Source organism: Anoplolepis gracilipes, chromosome 9 (assembly GCF_047496725.1).
Source record: "Anoplolepis gracilipes chromosome 9, ASM4749672v1, whole genome shotgun sequence".
Lineage (NCBI taxonomy): Eukaryota > Metazoa > Arthropoda > Insecta > Hymenoptera > Formicidae > Anoplolepis > Anoplolepis gracilipes.
Window position 1 is genome coordinate 6,990,257 of NC_132978.1, and position 23,021 is coordinate 7,013,277.

The 23,021-nt window shown below is 29.9% G+C and overlaps 3 protein-coding genes across 11 annotated transcripts; all 3 read left to right on the plus strand.

The window, feature by feature from the left end:
• Positions 1-574: 574 nt before the first annotated feature.
• On the plus strand, positions 575-10,621 carry LOC140669750 (RNA-binding protein squid). Of its 3 annotated transcripts, none has more exons than XM_072899829.1 (3): positions 575-1,207; positions 1,762-2,265; positions 8,315-10,621. In XM_072899829.1, exons 1-2 carry the CDS (start codon positions 845-847, stop codon positions 2,254-2,256), a joined length of 858 nt encoding a protein of 285 aa, XP_072755930.1. In that variant the 5' UTR covers positions 575-844; the 3' UTR covers positions 2,257-2,265; positions 8,315-10,621. The 3 variants fall into 3 exon arrangements, with proteins under 3 accessions (XP_072755930.1, XP_072755928.1, XP_072755929.1); XM_072899828.1 differs by lacking the exon at positions 8,315-10,621 and adding an exon at positions 7,986-8,308 and having other exon boundaries at positions 576-1,207; XM_072899827.1 differs by lacking the exon at positions 8,315-10,621 and having other exon boundaries at positions 1,762-8,003.
• Positions 10,622-11,179: 558 nt separating this feature from the next.
• Positions 11,180-21,490, plus strand: LOC140669444 (E3 ubiquitin-protein ligase SIAH1-like). Of its 7 annotated transcripts, XM_072899303.1 has the most exons (10): positions 11,180-11,839; positions 13,843-14,212; positions 14,293-14,532; positions 14,610-14,802; positions 19,312-19,477; positions 19,649-19,757; positions 19,850-20,164; positions 20,242-20,449; positions 20,535-20,640; positions 21,227-21,490. In XM_072899303.1, exons 2-10 carry the CDS (start codon positions 13,984-13,986, stop codon positions 21,344-21,346), a joined length of 1,686 nt encoding a protein of 561 aa, XP_072755404.1. In that variant the 5' UTR covers positions 11,180-11,839; positions 13,843-13,983; the 3' UTR covers positions 21,347-21,490. The 7 variants fall into 7 exon arrangements, with proteins under 7 accessions (XP_072755404.1, XP_072755400.1, XP_072755403.1 ...); XM_072899297.1 differs by lacking the exons at positions 11,180-11,839; positions 13,843-14,212; positions 14,293-14,532; positions 14,610-14,802 and adding an exon at positions 18,770-18,990; XM_072899298.1 differs by lacking the exons at positions 11,180-11,839; positions 13,843-14,212; positions 14,293-14,532; positions 14,610-14,802; positions 21,227-21,490 and adding an exon at positions 18,769-18,990 and having other exon boundaries at positions 20,535-20,649.
• A 13-nt stretch (positions 21,491-21,503) lies between these two features.
• Positions 21,504-22,124, plus strand: LOC140669667 (peptidyl-prolyl cis-trans isomerase FKBP4). The gene has a single exon (XM_072899697.1). The coding sequence runs from the start codon at positions 21,504-21,506 to the stop codon at positions 22,122-22,124; it is 621 nt and encodes a 206-aa protein (XP_072755798.1).
• The last annotated feature ends 897 nt before the right edge of the window (positions 22,125-23,021 follow it).

Below are 23,021 nucleotides of genomic sequence, written 5' to 3' on the forward strand. Positions count from 1 at the left end.
GGAAACGCTTCCCGCGCAGCATCTTTGTTCTTTTAAGGTTTTAGTGACGTCAAGCTCTGTCTATTTATACTATGTCTATGCTTATACCTCGTACCCCCCATATAGTGACATTTACAGAAAACGGAATGCTATTAGTGGGAGTCAAAGAATAAAAATCATCTAAATTTAGCGTGTATTTGTCCGTTGTTGCGTTACCTTTTGTGTGCGTTAAATTAGATGATTTTGATTGGTTGATCTCCCCACTCGCGGCAATTCGCGGTGAGCAGCACGTTTTTAGAAATTTTAGAAATTCCGATCTCTTTTTCAAAAAATCGCTTTGTACGTAAATAAAAGCGATTCTGCTGATTAGGAATATTATAGTTTTATCACGATCTTCTCTGTATTTTGGTCAAAATATGAGAATTACGAATCATCCTCCGCGAGAGGTCTCCACAGTGTTTCCTGTCGACCCTTAATGGTATTTCCGGTTAACGCGCACGTTTTTTTGTTCCAGAGGTGTCGACTCATGATTGGCTGACAATTGTAAATTAAATAGCAGCAACGAATCACGAGCGTGGAAAGACGAGCAAGAAAATATGTCGGCACGTTAGTCCACGCATCACAGACTTACCTACGTCCATGCCATGTCCTTTCTTTTGCCGGCAGGCAGGCAGACCGGTTGATCTTTGTATAACGATTGATAAACTCCCGCCACGCGCTTAGGCTTTCGAAAGTTATCTGTGCGTAGCGCAGAATAAATCAGTTCCTTCAGTGCTCTGATTTCGGAACCAAACTCGTAGCGCGGACGCGTAGAAGATTGCTGGCATTCTTTTACATTCGTTACAAGGAGCGAACCAACTTAACGATGGCGTCAGCCATGGACTTTCAAGCGCAAGGTGAGAAGGCTAACGGGCACGATCAACCAGGTATTCAAAATAGTCAGGAAAACGCAGGTCATAATCAAGGACATAGTCAACAACAGCAAGCTACAGCCGGTATTCCTGGCAAGGATGACGAGCGCAAGCTCTTTGTTGGAGGATTATCTCGAAGCACCACCGACAAAGAGTTACATGAACACTTCAGCAAATTTGGCGAGATCGAAAGTATCTCTGTCAAGGTCGATCCTCACACAGGCATCTCACGTGGCTTCGCCTTTATGGTGTTTGCTAATCCCAAGACCATCGACAAGCTGCTCGCGTCCGGCGAGCATTATATTAACAAACGAAAGGTAACGACCATACTACTAAAAGAGCAATATGGATCAAACTGGTTACAAATTTCTATTTCTTTCATTTTTTTTACATCTTACAAATTTTGTTATTGCATTATATTCTCCTTTCTATATTGTAGTATAGAAAATAGTTACAAAATTATGTTATTACGCAACGAGAGATAGAAGCTGTGCCTGTAGCCTTGCATTTATAATCGCATTTTTATTCTTAGCATTTCTGTTTTTCAAGCATTCTTAACCTCTCTTACATTTAGCATTCTTTTTGTATTGTCTTCATTTTATACCGTGTCACTTGATTATATATATATATATATATATATGAAACATAAGAAGTTATATGTATATGTATAACGTAGAAAAAAAAATGCTACGGTTGATATTCATAGTCCGTTATATTTAGGATCATACTTTAGATGATCTTAAATAACAATGGATTATAAATATTGGTCTATGAATTTGTTTGGAAATTTGGTTCTGATGTACAAACAATAGAAAGATTTAGTTACATTTTGATTTATATATTTATGCAATTTTATTTTATGATTATACAGGTAGATCCAAAGCGAGTGAGCAAAAAACCACAACATGGCAAAGTATTTGTGGGTGGTCTTACACCAGACATCACGGATGAAGATATCAAAACTCATTTTGGACAATACGGCACTATTGTCGAGCTTCAAGCACCTTTTGACAAAGTCAAAAATCAACGGAAAGGTTTCTGTTTTATTACATTTGACTCGAAGGAGGTCGTATATAAGTTATTGAAAACTCCGAAACAAACAATAAATGGTAAGGAAGTAGATGTCAAAAAGGTGAAGGTTAATCCAGATCCAAGAAATCAAGGTTTCTGGGCGCCTGGTTATGGATATGGCTACGGCGGTGGTTATTATTTTCCTGATTATAACGGCTATCATAGTGGTTATGATGACATGTACACCAACTATGATTATGTTGGCTATGATGGTTACGATAACATGGGCTATGGACCCAAACCAAGAGGAAATGGTCCAGGACCGCGTCAGTTTCAGAGACATCAACCGTACTAAGTGAAACAGGTATATTAACTATCTTATCATATATCTTCATACTGAACTCTTTAAGAAGGTCCTAGATAGAATACTACAAGTTATATCAAAAGTCATCCCGTAAGAGAATAGCCCTTCAATTTTCATTTGTTTATTATGCAGAGATACCTTTCTAAATATTATCAATGACAGCAATGTATATAATTTATTTACGTTGCTAACATGCATGTGTTTTCTGTTGATTGTTGCATTCTCTAATTTTTATCATTTACCTTCTTCATTACGACTTTATATGCAGGCTGAGCTATTCTTTCACGAGATATAGAACGCATTCCATTTAGTGTTACAAATACTTTGAAGCATTTGATTAACCAAGAAATCTTTACTCTTTTTAATTGATTAATCCGAAGTATTTGTAATATCAAGTTGAGTGCATTTAAATATACAAATTACAGCCGCAGACTGAATCGGGAATATTAGAGATAAAGAAAACAAAAAAGTGAAAGAAAATAAAGAATTGGAAAATGTTTATAAAGTTTCAAAAACTTAGAACACTTATGTACTGGAAAGGCCACGTGTTGTTCTCCCAATGTCTGATCTTATCTGTTACTGCAATGTACATATGTCAAATTCTAATTTATAGATACATGTTATATATGTCATTCTTTAAATTTCTTAATAATTTCATAATAAGCTTTTAATATTATGCATCTGTGAGTCACGAAAAAACTTGACAATTTTCAAAATGAAATGTAACTTATATATAATATTATATATAATAATATTTATTTCTTATTATATAACAATAGGATATATAAAATGCCATTTAAGTATTTTGTATTAAGTATTAAGTATTGCTCATGAAGATCCTACTGAAAGGAATTCCGTCGACATGCAGCACAGTTCGCGCTCGCATACACCGCTCAGTAAGCATAGGTCACTCTTCAGTTCAGAAACGCCAACAACGAGAATTGCATATTCAAAGTGGCGCGAGGCCTAAATCGAAGCAAAAGACGTCACTCTCTGCACCTACGAAAGTAAAGGAAAGCGTGTCGCCGTTTGCAAATTTTTTGGCTCCGCAAGACGCGTCACTGATGAAACAATCATCCCATCATTTGTCTACACTGCTTTAGTCTATCATACAGGTTATTGCTCTTGTATCCGTACATAGGAAAAGTTATAGCATACTGGACAACATAGTGCAAACAAAGATATATAATTTGTATGATAGACTAGAGTATAGTGTAGGATAAATGATTGAAGATGTATAACTTGTATGATAGACTAGAGTATAGCGTAGGATAAATGATTGAAGATATAAGAAGATATATAGGTATTAACATTAAAAGGATTGTCTTACTGGATAGAAGAAAACATCTAGGACGTTTGCGCGTTTCAAATCTACCTTTACTATCATGGACCGAGAAATAGTTTGAACAATCAAAAGAAAATGTTCCGACACGAAATCAGGAAATGCGATCGTCTCAAGATGTTTTTGAATATGTAAGAGTTCTTTATATAATTCTTAATACATATATAATCCTTAATATATATATATAATCTTATTAATACATATATAATCCTTAATAATTTGTTAAAAAGAGAAAAGAAAAAAAAATCTATTATTACGAGAATTGAACGTGAAAATAAAAGATCGATATGTATTCCTAATAATGCACCAGATGCTGAAGATAAATATAATAATATACCAGATGTTGAAGAGCATGACGAATTGTAAATATAAATAAATGTGTCGCGCGTGGACAAAAACACACACATACAGACTGTATTCCAGGAGTTACGTGGCTGTGACACGTTACTAATCCTCTCAAAGGCACAAAATTGTAATCTAAAGAAATGCAATAGAGAAAGAACAGGATAATAGCCTCATCGATTATGTCGTCCGCCATATTTTCTACGAGGACATCATGTTGAGTTCGGTTTTAAATTTTAAAATAAACCCACCTAACGGGACTTTGAAATGAAAAGAATACTGATTACATCATGGAACAATGGTAAAACTCATGTTATGAGTCAAGAATGTGCAAGAAAAATATACGAAGTATTTTGTATTAAGTATTGCTCATGAAGATTCTCTACTGAAAGGAATTCCATCGACGTGCAGAGTTCGCATTTGCATATACCGCCTAGTAAACATAGGTTACTCTTCAGTCCAGAAACGCCAACAACGCTCAGAAAATCGCATTCAAAGTCGCATTCACGAGGCTAAATTGAAGCAAAAGACGTCAATAATTTATAAATATATGAACCTTTGTGTACAAGAAATACAGGTTCATAAGCAGTTCGAAGAAAGACGTATGTAATAAGAGTAACAAAAAAATGTATATATTGCACGGAACATAAATATCTCAACTGCGCAGACTCTTTTGTGCAGTCTAGGAAGTCTAAGAAGATAGATATAAGAGTATAGAAATGTATATAGATATATCAAAAAAAGAAGAGAAAGAAAGAAAGAAAGAGAAATAGAAATTTGACTGAAGATTAGGCATCATAGCCTTGTTGTAGGTTGCAGCGTCCTTACGATTATTATCGCGAAGGACGGCGTTCTGACTCGCTCTTACATGACAGAGAGAGAATATATTGGCGAGTGGTGAACTCACTCAACAGGATAATGAAATAGTTATGTTACTGTTGGGCCAAATGGTTCTTTCTTTAGTAATAAATTGTAGAATATAGAATTCAAATATCGTCTCCGCTATGAATTTAAATATCTCCGAAAAAATCGATGATATTATCTCAGCATCTAAGCCAAGACCTATAGCGATAATCATAGTCTACTATTATTGTCGCTATAGGTCTCGGCTTAGGTAACAAAGCTAATATTATCAGATGAGTGCTTCATGTAGGAGAATGTCAAGTATGGAGAACGTCAAAGATTTCAATTCAAAAGATAGAAATTTGAAGAATGGCATTCAATGGGATCAAAGAAGGAGATTGATGCAAAAGTGCATTATCTAAACAAAATATACGAAAGTATTATAAATAAAATATACTCTGTCAGTTTCACTCTTAATCTTAATTCAGATTGATAATCTTTGTCAGTTTTACTACAAGATAAAAAGCAAGATTTTTCAAAAATGGATGCGTAAGCATTTGGATCTAAGTCGTGAGTGGCGATATCGACATGCTATTACTTTGTTGAATTATCGAGTTATTAGTAGTCGCATTTTCTTTCTGTTAGCATCTTCAGCATGTCTTTTCAAAACTATATAAACAAATATGATATATTAAAAATCTAGCTGATTCTCTTCTAGTTAATTCACGCAATTCTAATATATTAGAATATAGAATTAACTAGAAGAGAATCAACTATGAAGTACCACTTGTTAACAATGTCAGTATAAGTAATATAAAACGGAGCTAGAGTGTAGTAAATCATAATAGGGTGTTACATATATCTGGTGAGTAAACCGGGGTTTTCGCCTATACATGATAAACGCAATATCAATAAAATATTGCTATCATAGGTCTATGTACAATCATCACTACTGCTATGTATATGTGAAAAACCCGATCGCCCACCAATGCCACTCATGATTTGCGTATCGCTTTTCTGTTGGACCGTACAAAAACGATCGAACCGGAAAAGAAGAAAAAGTCTTGCTATTCTTTATTAAAACTGATGTCCGTCTGTTCTTTTGACTATCATCTACTTCTGAAATGAGTAAGATTAAGTAAAATATTCAAATGGCATTCTATATATTCTATTGACATATGATAAAAAATAAACATTAAAGTTATATTTTATTTGTGTGTTCCATGTTGAAAATCGGTTTCTTATAACTCCCTAAATATTTTATTTATACTTTTAGATATGTTTTGTTCATATAATGCATTTTTGCATAATTTCAAACAGATAATAGATTTTTTTCATTCTATACCTTATATCTTAGAACTTTAGGAGAGTATTTGAAATAAGATTCATATATACTCAGACATTGGAAAGAAAAACGTCAGAAGTATAATGCATTAAAAAAATAGAAAGTGTAAGAAAAATAAACAAATGTTGTGAACATTTCTGTTAAATTGCTCAGACCATTAAATTGTACAATATTTTGGAATGAGAACAAATAAAATTGTGGCGAAAACCTAATACCAGAAAGCCAAATAGCAGATGTAAAAGCGAATGAGGGAATCTAATATTCAATTCAAAAACAATATATAATTATACATTACCCAGACATTTCGATCTGCTTCTTTAAGATTCTCTTCAGTGATATGCAATTAACAATTAAAACTGATTAATGTAATTATATATTCTATATCTGATATTAATGTTTTGTCATAATTTTTTTGTTCTGATTTATATCGTTGAGTTTATGCGAATTTTAGTTTAATTTTGGAATGAATCTTTTTTTCTGCAACAAACTACAATGATATATGTGGCCACGATTTGGAAAAAAGCAATTTCTATTATTATCAGACAATTATTGTTACAACTTAAACTCAATTGTGCTTTAAGAAAAAGCAACCTTATCGTGAAGAATATTACTTCCCTTTCATATTTAGCAAATTTATTGTAAAAAGTTATTTATCAATCAAAAATGATATTCTATATATAATAGTTATCTTTTTTTCATAAATCAGTGGAAATTGCCCTCATCTTTTGAAGATTTATTCCAATAGTTCTATAGTTCAATGATTCAGAGATTGGCCCTTCCAGTATATATTCTAATATTGCGCACTGGTACACATTAAAAGTTTAGTGCATACATTTTTCAAACATTACTAATCGAATTCGCTATAAAATTGTAAACGACTCGCGTCCAGCGGTTCCAAATTCCCCGAGTTTAATAGATTATAAAGGAAACACATGCTAGTGATAGCATAACTGAAATTAACAATAATAACAAGAAATACAAGTTGATAATATTAATGTAAAATGATTAAGAATGAGTAATGTTAACATCAGAAAATTAATATTTTTATTTAACGATCATTAAACGATTGTTGCTCGAAACCAGTGATTCGAAATCAATGTTAAACAATGAAATTAATGTTATCATGTAAAATATAGAAGTTTTAAAATGCGCGTGTTTCATATTTTCTTCTGCACTAACAGAACGAGTTGATAAACAACATGATAATTTATACATAACTTGTACTTTCTTTTATGTACTTTGTTCTGTTTGTAAAAAATCTGGCAAGGTTTTCTGTATAATAAAAAAAAACTACAACAATTGATATATGATATGATTATAAACTTAGAAAAGAAAATAAAATTTTCAATACCTTTATATTAGAGTATGAGTCGTATTCATTTAATTTAACTCTATTTGTTCTTTATTCATGATTTGCAACTAACATGTAGCTATATATTAATATCTAATATATTGAGTTGTGCCGTAAAATATTAATACATTATTTTACATATGAAGAAGTATTTCACTAAGAATCCAAAAAACTTTTTATATTTTTACATTCAAATAATACATATATTTAATATGTAATCAAGTAATTATAGCAACTTTTAATTAATGTGGCACCAGTGCAGTATAATGGAAGGTAAAACTAAGTTTGGTTTTACAGAGATTTTGTTCTGTTTTAATTGGCAATACATCATCAATTTGTTCTAGTTGAACTTCTTGCACTAGTATCTTCATCACGCTGAATTACTTGCATAAGATTAAATTAGATTAGGTATATGTTTAGAAAAGTGCAAAAAGTTCATCTACAAAGAACGAACCTCATATATGAATGAAAGTACATATATGTGAATTATTTTTCAGTGTATATATACTGCCCAATACTTCAGTCTATATCGGGACATAGATGTAAAGACAAAAGTATATGTATCTTGGAAAAAATATGTCTACGTATAAAGATGTCTCTCCTATTCTTCGTTGAAAATTTGGCACAAATTTTCGGGGCAACTCAATATTTTAGTATGCTAGTACTCTATTTTAGTATTCTCATTATCTTTAGAAATTTAAGTTCACACATATTTCTTTATTACATGTTATTCACTATATACATTATGTATAAAAAAAATTAATGTATACCTTGGTATACCTTGATTCAAATTGTTTTTGGACAATCTTAATTTGTATGATTACAGTCTTGCTACATAATAGACAAAAAAAAAAAAGAAAATACTTATGGACCAAGGGCTTATAAAAATATATTTCTTCCTTATATAACTCATGTCAAATAGTGTAGTCAAAGATAAATATGATAGATATGCTCTAAATATATGATCTACTCGCAAACCATTTATATTGTAATTGAAGGATATGTGTAAGTAATGTTAAGGAAGTTATCTAAACTCATTTTGTCGCGTATCATCTAATATCTGTATACTATCTAATATCTGTCTAACACATTGAAAGATATACAGATTAAATTGTACATATATGTACATCGTATGTTACATCAAGAAAATAAAAACATACATACAATCATTTATGCGTATTTGTATGACGATGTAATAATGAGTTAAAATTCAGAGGAAAAAATGTAAAAAAAATGAAAAAAGAATATAATTAAAATATGAGCGTCCTGGGTATATACATAAAGTGCACGCAAACGACGAACTTAGCTAAAATAGTGTCGACGAAACGATACGTCTGTAGTGAGAAAAGAAAAAAAAATATGCATATTGCAGTATAATCATAGTTTACAATATTTATGCAGAATTGTATTATACTATCGACATCCTGTGAATGTGTCATTATAAAACATATATTGCCATAGTTAGTCTGGCAATTCTAATCTGTCTTTAATAAAACGAGATGGATAAAATCTATCTCGAAACAAAGTTCTATTACTTGCGTGTCGTCTGTGTGCTCGGTCTGTATAACAAAAGAATAAAACATGAATATGGCGAAAAAAATAATAACAGCAATGTACACACTGAAAATAACAAAGATTTTCTTAAATGTTCAAAGTAATTAAGTGATATCAATGTTTAAAGTCTATTTAGACGATTTATAATTCGTGACGAATTTTGTAACAAATTTATAGAATTCCATTTATAATTTTACATGTCATGTAATATAGAAAACATTTGAAGAAATAAAATAAGCATAAAATTAAAGTTTTAATATCTTTTTCGATGATCTATAATTTGAAATTTAAGATCGAATTCTATTTATAATTTTGCTATATATTTGGATGTACCACGTTAAATATGTCGCAAAATTATAAATAGAATTCTGTCTTAAATTTTACATACACATATATACAATATATATATATATATATGTATGTATGTATGCATGCATGTATGTATGTATTTATGCATATTTTATTTTTTAAAATGTTTTCTGTATAATTATAAGTGAATTTCTAGCAAATTTTATCGCAAATTATAATTTGTTTAAAGTAGACTTAAGGTGGCCAACGATCAGAAATGAAAAACCACAATCTGTAGATTACTTTAATATTTCTTTCACATTTCTAACGTGCGAGTAGCAGTTCCTGTTCACCGTACGAAAACTGCTCTTCATATCGCGAAAAGACTGTCACAAATGATGATACAGGCTCTAGAAAATTTTGACAATTAATAGAATTTGCGGTTTCGACTACAAAATTGAAAGAAAACAGAATAACGTAATTGTTAGAGAATGTAGATAAGACACAATATGTGGGATACTATGTTTAGATACATCGAAATTATATTGTACACAAGGCTGAAAAAACTTTAAACATTCAAAAGTTTTTTCTCAGACGTCACAAAGACATCAATGGTTTGGCTTAACTCGATCAAACGAAAGTTAACAGGAGAAATTCATTTTGAAAACATCTTTAATAGATCTATAATAGAATTCGTTTGTGAATTCTGTTGGATGCATTATTGACATGTTCATTACAGCGTTTGTTGATGCAGCATTTATTGTGAACACACTGTTATTACCGATGTATATTACAGACTACAGTATGTTGTACAGAAATTCATGTAAAGGCCTGTGTATAGTATATAAGCAGGTTGAATATGCAAGATGTTCAAAATTTATCATTATTTTATGAAATACTGATCATTTTTAGTCAAAATGCTTTATATTACACTCTTACTAATAATACCTAAATATTACATCTAGATATCTGCTTTTACATCTAAATTAATGTACAACAGGCTCTAATCTGTCTGTTAGTATGTCAAACTAGTGCATCCAAAGGAATTTATATAAGCCAAGCTAACTGTCTTTGACATTAAATCTGTATACTGTGTATACCATATTTGCGTGTGAAATATATGTGGAATACAAAAAAAAAAAAAAAAGAAAGAGAGAGAGAAAAAGAGAGAATGAAAAATTAAAGGAAACGATACAGATATTTTGTTACTATTAATTACTATTCGCCTGTTTCACCCATGACACAGTGTATATTTTAATTATAGCAAAAAATAAATATCAATTATTTCAAATATTTCTTGTGATATTATATATAACATTTATATTTTTTTATTTATATACATATATTTATATATTTTATATATATATATATATATACACAATATGTATTTTATTTTAAATTTAATCTAGAAACAGATCAATCTAATGTATTATATATATATATATATATATATATTTGATTTTAAACTTAATGTATAGAAACAGATAATAAAACTTTTGCATCAATCTAATGTATTAAATCTATCTATCTATATATATATATATATAGATAGATAGATTTAATACATTAGATTGATGCAAAAGTTTTATTATCTGTTTCTATACATTAAGTTTAAAATCAAATAGAGTAAAAAATTTGTTTTTAAAAAGGAAAAACATTTAAAACCTATAAAATTATCTTTAATTTGATTTGACAAACTTTTGCACCATCCTAATTTTATACCTAATTGTCTAATAATATATAACTAATAATAATATATAATATATATCTAATAATAATATATAATGTAATTAAGCAGCAAGATTATCATCAGAGAGAATGGTGTAGGTTATATTTTCCTCAATAGATGGAGCTGAATGTCTTTTAGTGTTCAGTCCAGCACTTGGCATGGCATCCTCAAAGCGTACAGTAACACACGACGAGTGGCTCGCGTGATTCAGTGGTGTACGATTCAGCTGAAGCTTCCTGCGTTTCGTGTTACAGGAGAATCGGGCAATCTGAAATACATCTAAAGCGAAAGACAGAGAGAGAGAGAGAACGCGACAGCGCGTCCAAGCTTGCACGGCGATGCCTCACCCAGAATCTACACGGGTGCCGTCGCGATCAGTCACGTTGCCTCGACGGCTGCAGGGATTCGCGATGTAGCCCTCCTTCCCCTCTTTCTCTCCCATCCCCCTCTGTCAGTCCGAGGAAAACATTCTCTCTCGCGTTGTGGTATCGTTTATTATAACATCCCGATCACATCGATGCGTCGTCACGCAACGTCGCCGACGGGATCTCGCGTAACAACGGATCTGGACCGCCGTGTCGAGTCACCTGCGACTACCTGCGTTCCTTATCATAGTCCTCATCATCGTCATTGTCATCTACAAGAAGTGCCTTCACTCGGCCATCAGTCGGCCGTCCGATTACACGCAAGACCGCAACCGTGTATGTTGCATCTGTCCCGGCGATGAACGTGACGATATTACCTATATACATCTTTATATAAACCTGCATATGCGCCTTGGTAAGTGATAGTTTCAAATAAATATAAAATATATATATATATATACATATAATGTGTCCTGAAAGACAAAGACATCCATGAAAAGAATGGAAGGGAAAAGTGAGGATATAGAACTCGTTGAGTTTCGACGCTGCAGATACTCATTGTCAAATAATTTCTATTTCCATTTGTGTGTTGTGCAGTAGTAAAAAAAAAAGTAACTCGTGTAAGAGTTTTCTTCTAACATATATATATATATATATATATACTTGTGTAACATCAAAGAGATTTAATTTGTCGAATTTAACTGTTGTCGGCTTTTAATCATAAAATAACTATTAAATTGATTCATTAAAGAGGTCATAATTATAATACAGGAAAATGTTAAATCACGATTATTATTTTTAAAAAAATAAGTTTTAATACTTACATACAATTATTGAATAAAATAAACGTAAAGTTATTTACGGCGATTGAAAATTGTAGCGTTTGTTTTTTATTTCTCTTTTAAAAATATAAATTTGTCATTTTATATTTCTCTCATTCTTTCTCTCCCTTTGAAGAACTTTAACGCATCTATTTGATTTGAATTGATACTCTGAAAACTTCTTGTAACATCATCCGTAATTTTCTCTAAAATTTGTAATTGTAACCACTAATTGATTAAAAAATAAAATAGTGATTAAATATTGTCATAGCATAAATTATCTATGCAAGCATCTTGATTGCCAATATACATGTGGATCTTTACAGAAGAGTGCGATGGATCTTGATTGCTAATCGCCCGCGAGATTTGTAATGTGTCGGCAAATTTTTGCAGTATCGAAGAACAACGTGTAACATTATGATCAAGCGGTTTCAGATTGCATAATGAGTCAAGGTGTATCGCCGTTATTGTGATTGTTTAGGAGTCTAGATACGTAGATATCATTGAATATCTACGTCAGCCGTATATAGTGATAAATTATTAACATAATATTTATTTTGTGCTGAAACTTATCAGTAAGTGTGATATTCATTGAAGTGAGATATTAAGCTTTATCTCTATAATCTGTGTTGAAAGTTATCTAACACGATAATCGAAACACTTGTAGTATCTCTAATAGACGAAAAGATACGAAATATTTCGAGAAACTTGAGATGTAGCGATTTTCGAAACAGTGAAACCTGGTGAAACCTAACAATCACAGTGAAAATCAAAGTGTCATCAGATATCAGCTGATTCGTAATGTCATACTCTGTAATTGTTAAGTCGGTTTTCTTTCGCATAAGAGCATTATATGTATGTGTGTGTGTGTGTGAATTTTATTATAAATAGCTTTAATTAATGGTCCAAAAATTATATTAAAAATTTTAATATACAGATATTACTATTACTTATTAACTCTTAAATACTAGCCGAGGACACTATTCTGTACACAATGATACTTACCGATGACTATCGGTTCGGTGAGTCATTGTGTATATTTTTTTATGTCGAAATAGTATGTACAGAATAGTGTCCCAGGTCAATTCTATACAAGTAATTTTTTTCTTTTTATTATTTAACAAAAAAAAAATATGATGTAACGCTCTATTTTAGGATATATCATTTCTTTACGCACACAAAAGAAAGAGATATACTTATTATTAATAATTTTTAAATAAATTTTAAAAACTTGGAACGTTACAAGAAAAAAGTTTTTTATTGTTGATTTCTTAAGTTTAAAAATACAAAATTAAGTTCCTATTTATATGAGAAAAAAAGCTGTTTATATATATATATAAGAAATTAACAATAAAAAACTTTTTTCTTGTAACGTTTCAAAATTTTTAATATTTAATATATATATATATATATATGGGAGAGAAGGGAAATATGTATCCATAGAAAAAAAAGGGTATTTGTCAAAGGAGAGAAAAAGCGTAAAATAAATAACTCTGTTTTTAGAACGCGAGTATTTGAAGATTAAGTAAGATCTTTTTTTTAATCCAAATATAATCTGAGTTATTATTTATATTATTTATAATGCGTAATTTTTCAGAAATGTATCAACTAATTACACATACAACAAAAATGCATCACGATTGCTGAGCCGCATCACGGGTGCAAGAAACAAACAAAAACCATCGTCGAGTGATCTAAATCAGATTGACAAACTTCGACACATAACCTAGAAGACATAATGTCCCAGTTAAATATCAGCACGGGTAAGCGAGGCAGGGGGATAGCGAGTACCTCCGCGTCAACGGTATCAGCGTTGAGCAGTTCCACCGATTTAGCGAGCCTCTTTGAATGCCCCGTATGTTTCGATTACGTGCTTCCACCGATTTTACAATGTCAAAGCGGGCATCTTGTTTGCACAAATTGCCGACCGAAACTCTCCTGCTGCCCCACATGCAGGGGTCCGCTAGGTATGCAATTATTGTTATTATTTTTTTTTATTAAAATTGTTATTGAAATTATAATTAACAAATAATCTGACAATACACAGGTAACATCCGTAATTTGGCTATGGAAAAAGTAGCGAGTAATGTGATGTTCCCCTGTAAATATTCTACCAGTGGCTGTACAGTTTCACTGGTACACACTGAAAAGGCAGATCACGAGGATGCATGCGAGTTCCGTCCATACAGTTGTCCTTGTCCGGGTGCGTCCTGTAAATGGCAGGGATCACTGGAACAAGTAATGTCGCATCTTATGATGAGCCACAAAAGTATTACGACCTTACAAGGTATTAAATTTTTGTTATTTCTTTTTGCACCTTACTTGTAACTTCTTACATATTATTCTTTGTGTATTTTTCTTTAGGAGAAGACATTGTCTTTTTGGCAACTGATATTAATCTTCCTGGAGCTGTAGATTGGGTGATGATGCAATCCTGTTTTGGCCATCACTTTATGCTAGTGCTTGAGAAACAAGAGAAATATGATGGACATCAGCAGTTTTTTGCAATTGTACAATTGATTGGTTCGAGGAAGCAAGCAGAGAACTTTGCTTACAGGTAACTAAACATAATTGTAATTATAATTGTATTTAATAGAGAAAACAATTTAGAAAACAATTTAGAAAAAAAAATAAATTAATTAACATTTAAAACATTGTTATATTGGGGGCTATGACTTTCATTAAGTTATTCTGTTTAACAGATTAGAATTAAATGGTCATAGAAGGCGTCTCACGTGGGAAGCGATGCCACGGTCTATTCACGAGGGTGTATCGTCTGCGATTTTAAATTCTGACTGCCTTGTATTTGACACTTCTATTGCCCAGTTATTCGCTGACAATGGAAACCTAGGAATTAACGTTACAATTTCTATGGCCTGAGGAAAACCAGAAAAAGCAGTATAAAAAGAAGAGAAAACATAATGCAGACATATCGAGCAGTCTTTTGGATTATGGATGCGATAAAAATACTTGGGTGAGACTGCCCGTTATGCCCGTCATCCCAGTTTACAGTTCTTTTTACGTTACCAGATGAATATTAGCAATACAGAGATGTTAGGAAATGTTTGGAGTATGTTGATGATATGCAGCGTTCAAATGCTCAGTACAGGATTGGTGTTGAGAAGCTTTAAAGTGTACTTGCATGTGATATTTATATGTGTGAGGACAAATCTCACAGAACAAACATAATAAACATCTTTTCCATGCTATGACTTTAAAACTTTGTCACACAGTATAATATTAAATTCCGGAAAAAAAGTACCTGATATTCGCGTTATTGTCACATTACTCTTACTCATTTAGTATCAAATTTTCATTTATAATTCTCTAGGAAGATACTACATGCATTATTGAATTCCATTAACATCTATTTTCGATTCTCTTGACATTTTTCAAGACTTGGTATAGCAAATGCAAACATTTTGCCAAGCATAGCATTTCAGAAATTCATTGTGAATCTCGTCATGCAATTATTGCGTTTATTTGTCATTAATTAATTTGTGTATTTTTATATTGCTATTTATTTTTTAATTAGAAAGTTTATTCTTTTGTTTGTAAAATTTTTTTATTTCAATTATTTTATCCAAGTTTTAATATATGTATATGTGTTTTGCATATAATGTGAAATTTGGTTTTTACATATCATTTGCATATTACTTGATTTAATATCATAATTATAAACAAAACATGCTTTTTGGAATTCTCATATACAAATGATGAAAGGCAGAACTGTTTTTTATCTAGTTTGAATATTGAAGCAAGACGTCAATATTTTTACAATTACATTAATATGATGAGCAATGTTCAATTACAGAAAAGTTCCTGTAAACAAGATAAAAGAGAAACCAGAAGTGACTAGAGCAATATTTTAAAGAATTTTTTAAATATTAAATTTAAAATATTTTTTTAACTTGAATTTTAATATATGTTGGGATACTTGCAAACATTAATACCATTATATACTTATTAATGTAAAATTAAATTGATTTTTATTGATACAAGTGAGACAAAATTTTTTTCTTCTTAAATTACGTTTTAATGCTATTACAATTATAGCAATCAAACTATACTAGAATTTTTTTACAACTCTAAAAATTTTTTTTATTGATTAAGATTCATGCTCTTTGAAATATATCATATTCCTTCTTTTTTGGAGTTATTTTGCATAACAGTCATAAATTTTGAAAAGCAATGAAATATCTGTACTAAAGACAGCATTGAACTGAACTGCATAGTAAGATCCAATAAGACAGACTAAGAGAATGAAGTTATAGAAAAGAAATTCAGAAGGACAATTTAGACTGAAATGTAATTATATGATGTGAGTAGGCTAAGTCTATAACAATTATATATTTTTCATAGATCGAAAAATGTACAAGCTTTACTTTCGCTAAGTGATTTGTATAAGCTGGAACAATTTTGTCAAAGGCTACTATGGCAAAATTGAATTAATATCGCTATCAACAAAATTCACTCAAATTATCAATTAGTTTAATGCCCTGTAACAATCATGGAAAAAAAAGAAGTTTACGAACATAAATGGAAGCACTGTTATTGTAAATAAAACGCGAAAATTTATCATGTGATATAAGTAGTATGAATAATATAAATCATAACATGCTGATATGTATTCACAATGTTGGAAATAACTCGAGGGAACCAAGTGCACAGTGTATACACTGTATATGATTAGCATATACTATTAAGCTTATACAATTATATTTACACCTTATTATATCTATTAAAAGAAACAAATGTTTAATTTTAATAGACTCAAATAAGAAGCGTTTTTTGGCGGTTATCGAAAAAAATAAGCAAAAAAAGGAAAATCGAGAGTTTCTTAATTTCAATGTTGATTGTTATTCCATAACTGTAGAAAATATCTTCCCAACTTTTAGAGTTAAATTTTGTAATTCTGCACTTGAAACTGTGAGAATTATTGCGTTCCGGAGTCATCATATTAAAATCTTTATGATAAAAATAGTATGAACACGGATACTGTATAAATTATTATATGAGATTGGAAAGAATTACAAATACATGCTAGATGTGATTTTTCTCTTTATAGTATAAATGCGAGATTATTAGATTACACATACTGGATGAAAAAAGGGTGAGAGGAAGGGTGATCTAATAATTTGAAAAGAACACATCACAATTGTTAAGCATTATGTACATATAATAAGGTTAATGATAGTATAATTTTCATTCTTTAATTAAGTAGTAATTTATTCTCTAACATTCATGAAGTCTTCATTACTGTTTTATTAAACTTGATCATAAGGAATACATCTTTTGTTTGGAATTCTTCATGAATGTTCTCTTCATTATTTCATTTATGTTATTTTATTTATATTTATCGAATTATATGATGTGTAATTATTTTCAAAAGTAAAAACTATTTTAATGTATTTTTATTGTAATTTATGAATAAGGAATAGCATAATGAGCTAGCTGATGGAATATATTGTTGAAAGTTTTAAAAATTTGCTATTGCATGATATAATATTGAATAACATAAATTCACTAGCATTTCATTTTTGGATGATGCTAACATATTTTTTCAAAGTTTGTATGTAAGATTTATATTACAGTGTAACTTCCTCTCTTTCACTTAAAATTTCAAATTTTTACAAATTAAACTTGAGAAGTATATATATATCAAAATATTTTAAAATTCATTACATCAGTATTTGAAAAGTCTTATACATTTAAAGGATTCTTCTGATACATTTTTTATACACGCTTTGAGCTATATTTATTGATATTGATCAAAATTATTTATATATGAAATCTGTAGATTGCAATTGTACTCCATGAATGATTTGTATCGTAAGCGTATTTGGCAAAAGCGTGACATATCCTAAATAAATCATGAATTCGAGTGAACGAGAGTGTAGTGAGTTTATCTTGTTTGACAATTTGTATGATACAATTATGAAATCGTGTAGACAAATAACCATTATAAATGCCTGATCTCTTAATAATGAATCTTTGTGTTCTACACGATATCATAAAACAGCCTAAGGTGCTCATGTATCCACAGAATATATAATAATTGTCGAGAGAATAGCTTTATTTAAATATAATGTATATACTTATATATGCATATTTATAGAATCTATAGAATGTTTAAGCCATGTATAAAGAAAAGTATATAAATAAAATTTTTTTTATAAATACTTTTTCATTACATGTGAAAGATTGTTCACTGTCTCTTATACATTCTCTTGTTCACAAGTTTAAAAATTTATAATTAAATTAATTTATTAATTAACTTCATTATAATTTTTAATATAATAATTTATAGTTAAAAATGTAATTCAAAGAAAATATATAAAAGAAAAGCCAGTAAGCTTATATTGTCAGACATGATTGCATGTATTTATAGAATTTTGTACATTTTTGAAAAATTTCCTCTTTTTTTTTAATCTATTCATGATATAAAGATTTAATTAGATTTTATATTTATATAATAATAAGAATATATCAAAATTAATTTTATACGATATAAAACACGTGTTTTTGTGCGCGTATGGCTAACTTCGGAACACACCGACATGCGCTCTTCCACGAGTTATATATTTTTTGGTTATATACGCTCTCATAAATCATAAATTGTTTATTTACATTGTTTATAACTTTACTGCATTTATTGAATTATAAAAATGCGTTGGACACTTCCAAAACCTTTTTTTTACGCTTCTGTGGCAGCGACTACTGTCGCTGTATCATATTTGACAAAGTAATGTTGCTTGAAATTCTTTCCAATATTCTAAAAAAAAATTTGGCAAAGTGTTTAATATTATTTAAAACTCTCTTGAATCATAATTAATTGGTTTTTCACATTTATTTATACTCTACAACTTTACTTCTTACTGTGTGTGTGTGTGTGAATATGAATAAATGAATATCTACAATATAAATGTAACTAAAAGATATAAAAAATGATAAAAACTACTTATTACATCATCTTTTTTATTTTTGATATATAATTTGCTAGATCAAAATATTTTACTGTTTTATGACATAAGTGATAGGAAGTAATTATATTAAAATATTGCAGAGATTATATGGGAGGTACAAAATATACAGGTAAAGAAAACTTAGTTAATAAAGTTGCCATTGTGACCGGAGCTAATACTGGTATTGGAAGAGAAACAGTCTTAGAGTTAGCCAAACGCAATGCAAAAATTATTATGGCATGCAGAGATATGGAAAAATGTGAAAAGGTATTTATATTGTCAGTAATGTCTATTTTCAATCTGCAAAAATAAAATACAATAATTCTTTTACATAAATCATTCCTTTAAAAGAAATATTATATAGCTTTTTTGTATCATTATTACTGCTAATTACTTCAAATAAAAAAATTTATATGTGTATATATTATTTTTGTACAGGCACGTCAAGATATTGTACTTGAGACAAAGAATAAGTATGTTTACTGTAGGAAGTGTGATTTAGCATCGCAAGAAAGTATTAGAAAATTTGTTAAGCAGTTTAAGAAAGGTAATTACTTATATATAAGTATATTCATTTATGAATTTCTAATTTTTTATTACACAGTATAAATGTTTACATATATCTCATTTGTATCACAGAATATGATAAACTTGATATACTTATCAATAATGCTGGTGTAATGAGATGTCCAAAGAGTTATACCAAAGAAGGTATCGAGATGCAGCTGGGGGTCAATCATATAGGACATTTCTTGCTCACAAATTTACTTCTTGATGTTTTAAAAGCATCTACATCATCTAGAATTGTGAACGTATCAAGTGTTGCTTATCGTAGAGGTCAAATAAATATGACAGATTTAAATAGCAATAAAGAATACGATGCTGGTAAAGCTTATTCACAAAGTAAATTAGCTATAATTTTGTTCACCAGAGAATTGGCAAACAAATTGAAAGGTAATTTAATAATAATAATGATTGCTTAATTTATCGTTTTATAGTGTTTTGCTAAAATAGGTTTCTGTATTATTTAGGAAGCAGTGTTACTGTAAATGTTGTTCATCCTGGTATAGTGGATACAAATATAACGCGACATATGTTTGTATATAACAACTTCTTCACACGAATATTCTTAAAACCATTTGCTTGGCCATTTATTAGAGCACCTTTGCAAGGGGCCCAAACTGTTTTGTATGCAGCGTTAGATCCTAGTCTTACAGATGTTTCTGGCTGTTATTTCGAGTAAGTATCATCAAAGGGAATTGACAAATGATAAATTTAGCAAATAATGAATCTAGCATTAATATTATTACTTGATTTGTTACAGTAATTGCAAAATTGAAGAAGTATCAGATGAAGCCAAAAACGATAATCTGGCAAAATGGTTATGGAAAGTCAGTGAAAAATGGACAAAATTAGATATGCAATTAAGGGTACAATAAAGACATACATAGTTGTATTAATTTTATTTTGTTTTTATAATATAATATAAATTTTTAATAATTATATTTTTATGATTTCTTTTTAAATGAATAAATATATATAAAGCGGAAACGTTTGCTGCGCAAGCGCAAAAGACAAGCACGGTAGCCAATTAACCTTTCGCTCTTACGGAAAAGTGACAAGTTGATTGGCTACTGGATCGCTTTTAGATGCGCGGCAAACATTTCCGCGTCCTGCCTGCACGCTACACGATCCATTTTCGTGTCTGTCAACACAAAGATTGAAAAGGTTAAGAATGCCGGGTCATTCTTGCTGTGCAATTAGGAACTCCTAATATTCATGAAAAATCCAATGTGGCCATTCTCAGATTTCTCTTTGATTAAAGTAAGTGACGTTTCAAGAACATATACATGTTGAAATATATTAAAATCAGAGATTTTAAAACATATTAAAATCGGAGATTTCCATATCACTTGCATTATTATGACATTTATGTTTCATTTATGTTAATTATTAATTAATGCTGATTATCTTTAGTTGATTAACAGAGTTGTTTTTTTTTGTATGTATATACAGAATCGATCATTAACAAATTCTCACGATGTTGCAATGGAAATCAGCGGACGAAAGTATCACGAAAAGTGTACTAAAACCGGCAGTATATACCAAGAAACCTACAGAACGTTCCACGTGTAATGTTCTAGTAGAGAAGTTAATTGTCACGGGAGCATCAAACAAAGATTTGAGAGAAAAGTACTATACCGACATTCTCGATGTTGAAGGTGAAAAAGTGTTAGTTATAGGTGAAGCAAGCGCAGAAATTGATAGAAAGATCGAGAATGCAATTCAGATGATGAACATCCATGAGAGGAGTCTCGTTACCATCACTATACCTGCAAAACAGTCAGAAGTTAATAGTGAATTCTTAACAGTCAAGTTTGAGATTACATTGATTAAATGCGAGCGTAACAAACCAATCTGGGAATGGAATGCAGAGGAGAAGTATGAAATAGCCCTGAGATACAAAGAAAGAGGTGTTGAATTGTTCAAGGATTCAAGAATTACAGATGCATTCTACAAATTCAGCAAAGCTTGCAAAATTTTGATAACATTGGAGCCAATAGCAAACTTAGAATTAGATAAACAATTAGAATCCAATATTAATGGTCTGAGATTAGCGCTGTACAACAATATGGCTATGTGTCATCTGAGTCGAAAGAATTATGAACATACCATTACTCTATGTAATAAAGTGTTGTGCAAGGATAAAAATAATGTTAAGGCTTTATATAGAAGAGGAATGGCATATGGATATATGAACAATAATGAAAAAGCTGTAGCAGATTTAAAGGAAATACTTACCTTAGAGCCAAATAATAATGCAGCAAAAGAGCAGTTTAATATTTATAACACCAGATTACAGGAATCAATTCAGAGGAGCAATGATATGGTGAGAAGAATGTTTAAGACTTAAATAAATTTTAAATATTGCAAATATATACATTTGTTTGTTAATTTTAGAAATAAAATATATTTATTTTATAAATAGAAAAATATGCGAGCCTTATATTTCTATTCACAATAACTTATAATCATCTTAATATTTTACTAGTATATAATAGTGTATTTTGATGGTGTAAAAAGATTAATGACATTAAGAAGTTATTACTTATACAAGTTTTATTACAATATTAGTATACAAGATCTAAAACAAAAGTGTAGCAAATATAGTGTAGATGTGCAAGTGCAATGCACTTAAAGGTATTTTATGATACAGAATTTTTGATTGAGGTAACTTTATTGATAACTGCAACTATAAATTATTCACACAATGATGTATTTATTCTTAACATCATAACTATATAAAATATGTAAGATATTATAAGTTTCTTTCATATAAATATCGGTATTTGTAAATAATTTAGACACTTGAATGCAATTATTTAACTTTGTTATTATATTAATTTCTAATTATTTTATAAAATTGCACAACTATTCCAATACTAAAATTGCATATGTTAATTGTTGATGTTATATACACATATTTTATCTTGTCAGTTTAAAGTATAATACTAAAATGATATATATTAGTTTAAGTGCTAATTGTAACTGTTTATAATTAACTTGAATATATGCTAGAATTATTTATTTAGGTAACTTATAAATTACAAATAAAAACAAATTTTTATAAAATTAATAAATTTAATACGTGACACACAGAAAATCTTGGTAATCCAAAATTAAGTTTAATGGCACCTTTATGACCATGCATCTCTGCATAACTTTACTATTCTACATACAACTATTCTGTAATAAAGCACAATGAGATGAAATATAACTATATTGATAATATAAAGATGTTTATTAATAA

What these genes read in the sequence shown, in the direction of transcription:
- LOC140669750 (XM_072899829.1), top strand. Translation starts at nt 845, where the DNA reads ATGGCGTCAGCCATGGACTTTCAAGCGCAAGGTGAGAAGGCTAACGGG. An exon ending in ATTATATTAACAAACGAAAG is followed by an intron (nt 1,208 to 1,761) that starts GTAACGACCATA and finishes ATGATTATACAG; the next exon opens with GTAGATCCAAAGCGAGTGAG.
- LOC140669444 (XM_072899303.1), top strand. Translation starts at nt 13,984, where the DNA reads ATGTCCCAGTTAAATATCAGCACGGGTAAGCGAGGCAGGGGGATAGCG. An exon ending in ATATGGAAAAATGTGAAAAG is followed by an intron (nt 19,478 to 19,648) that starts GTATTTATATTG and finishes ATTTTTGTACAG; the next exon opens with GCACGTCAAGATATTGTACT. An exon ending in GTTTCTGGCTGTTATTTCGA is followed by an intron (nt 20,450 to 20,534) that starts GTAAGTATCATC and finishes GATTTGTTACAG; the next exon opens with TAATTGCAAAATTGAAGAAG.
- LOC140669667 (XM_072899697.1), top strand. Translation starts at nt 21,504, where the DNA reads ATGAACATCCATGAGAGGAGTCTCGTTACCATCACTATACCTGCAAAA.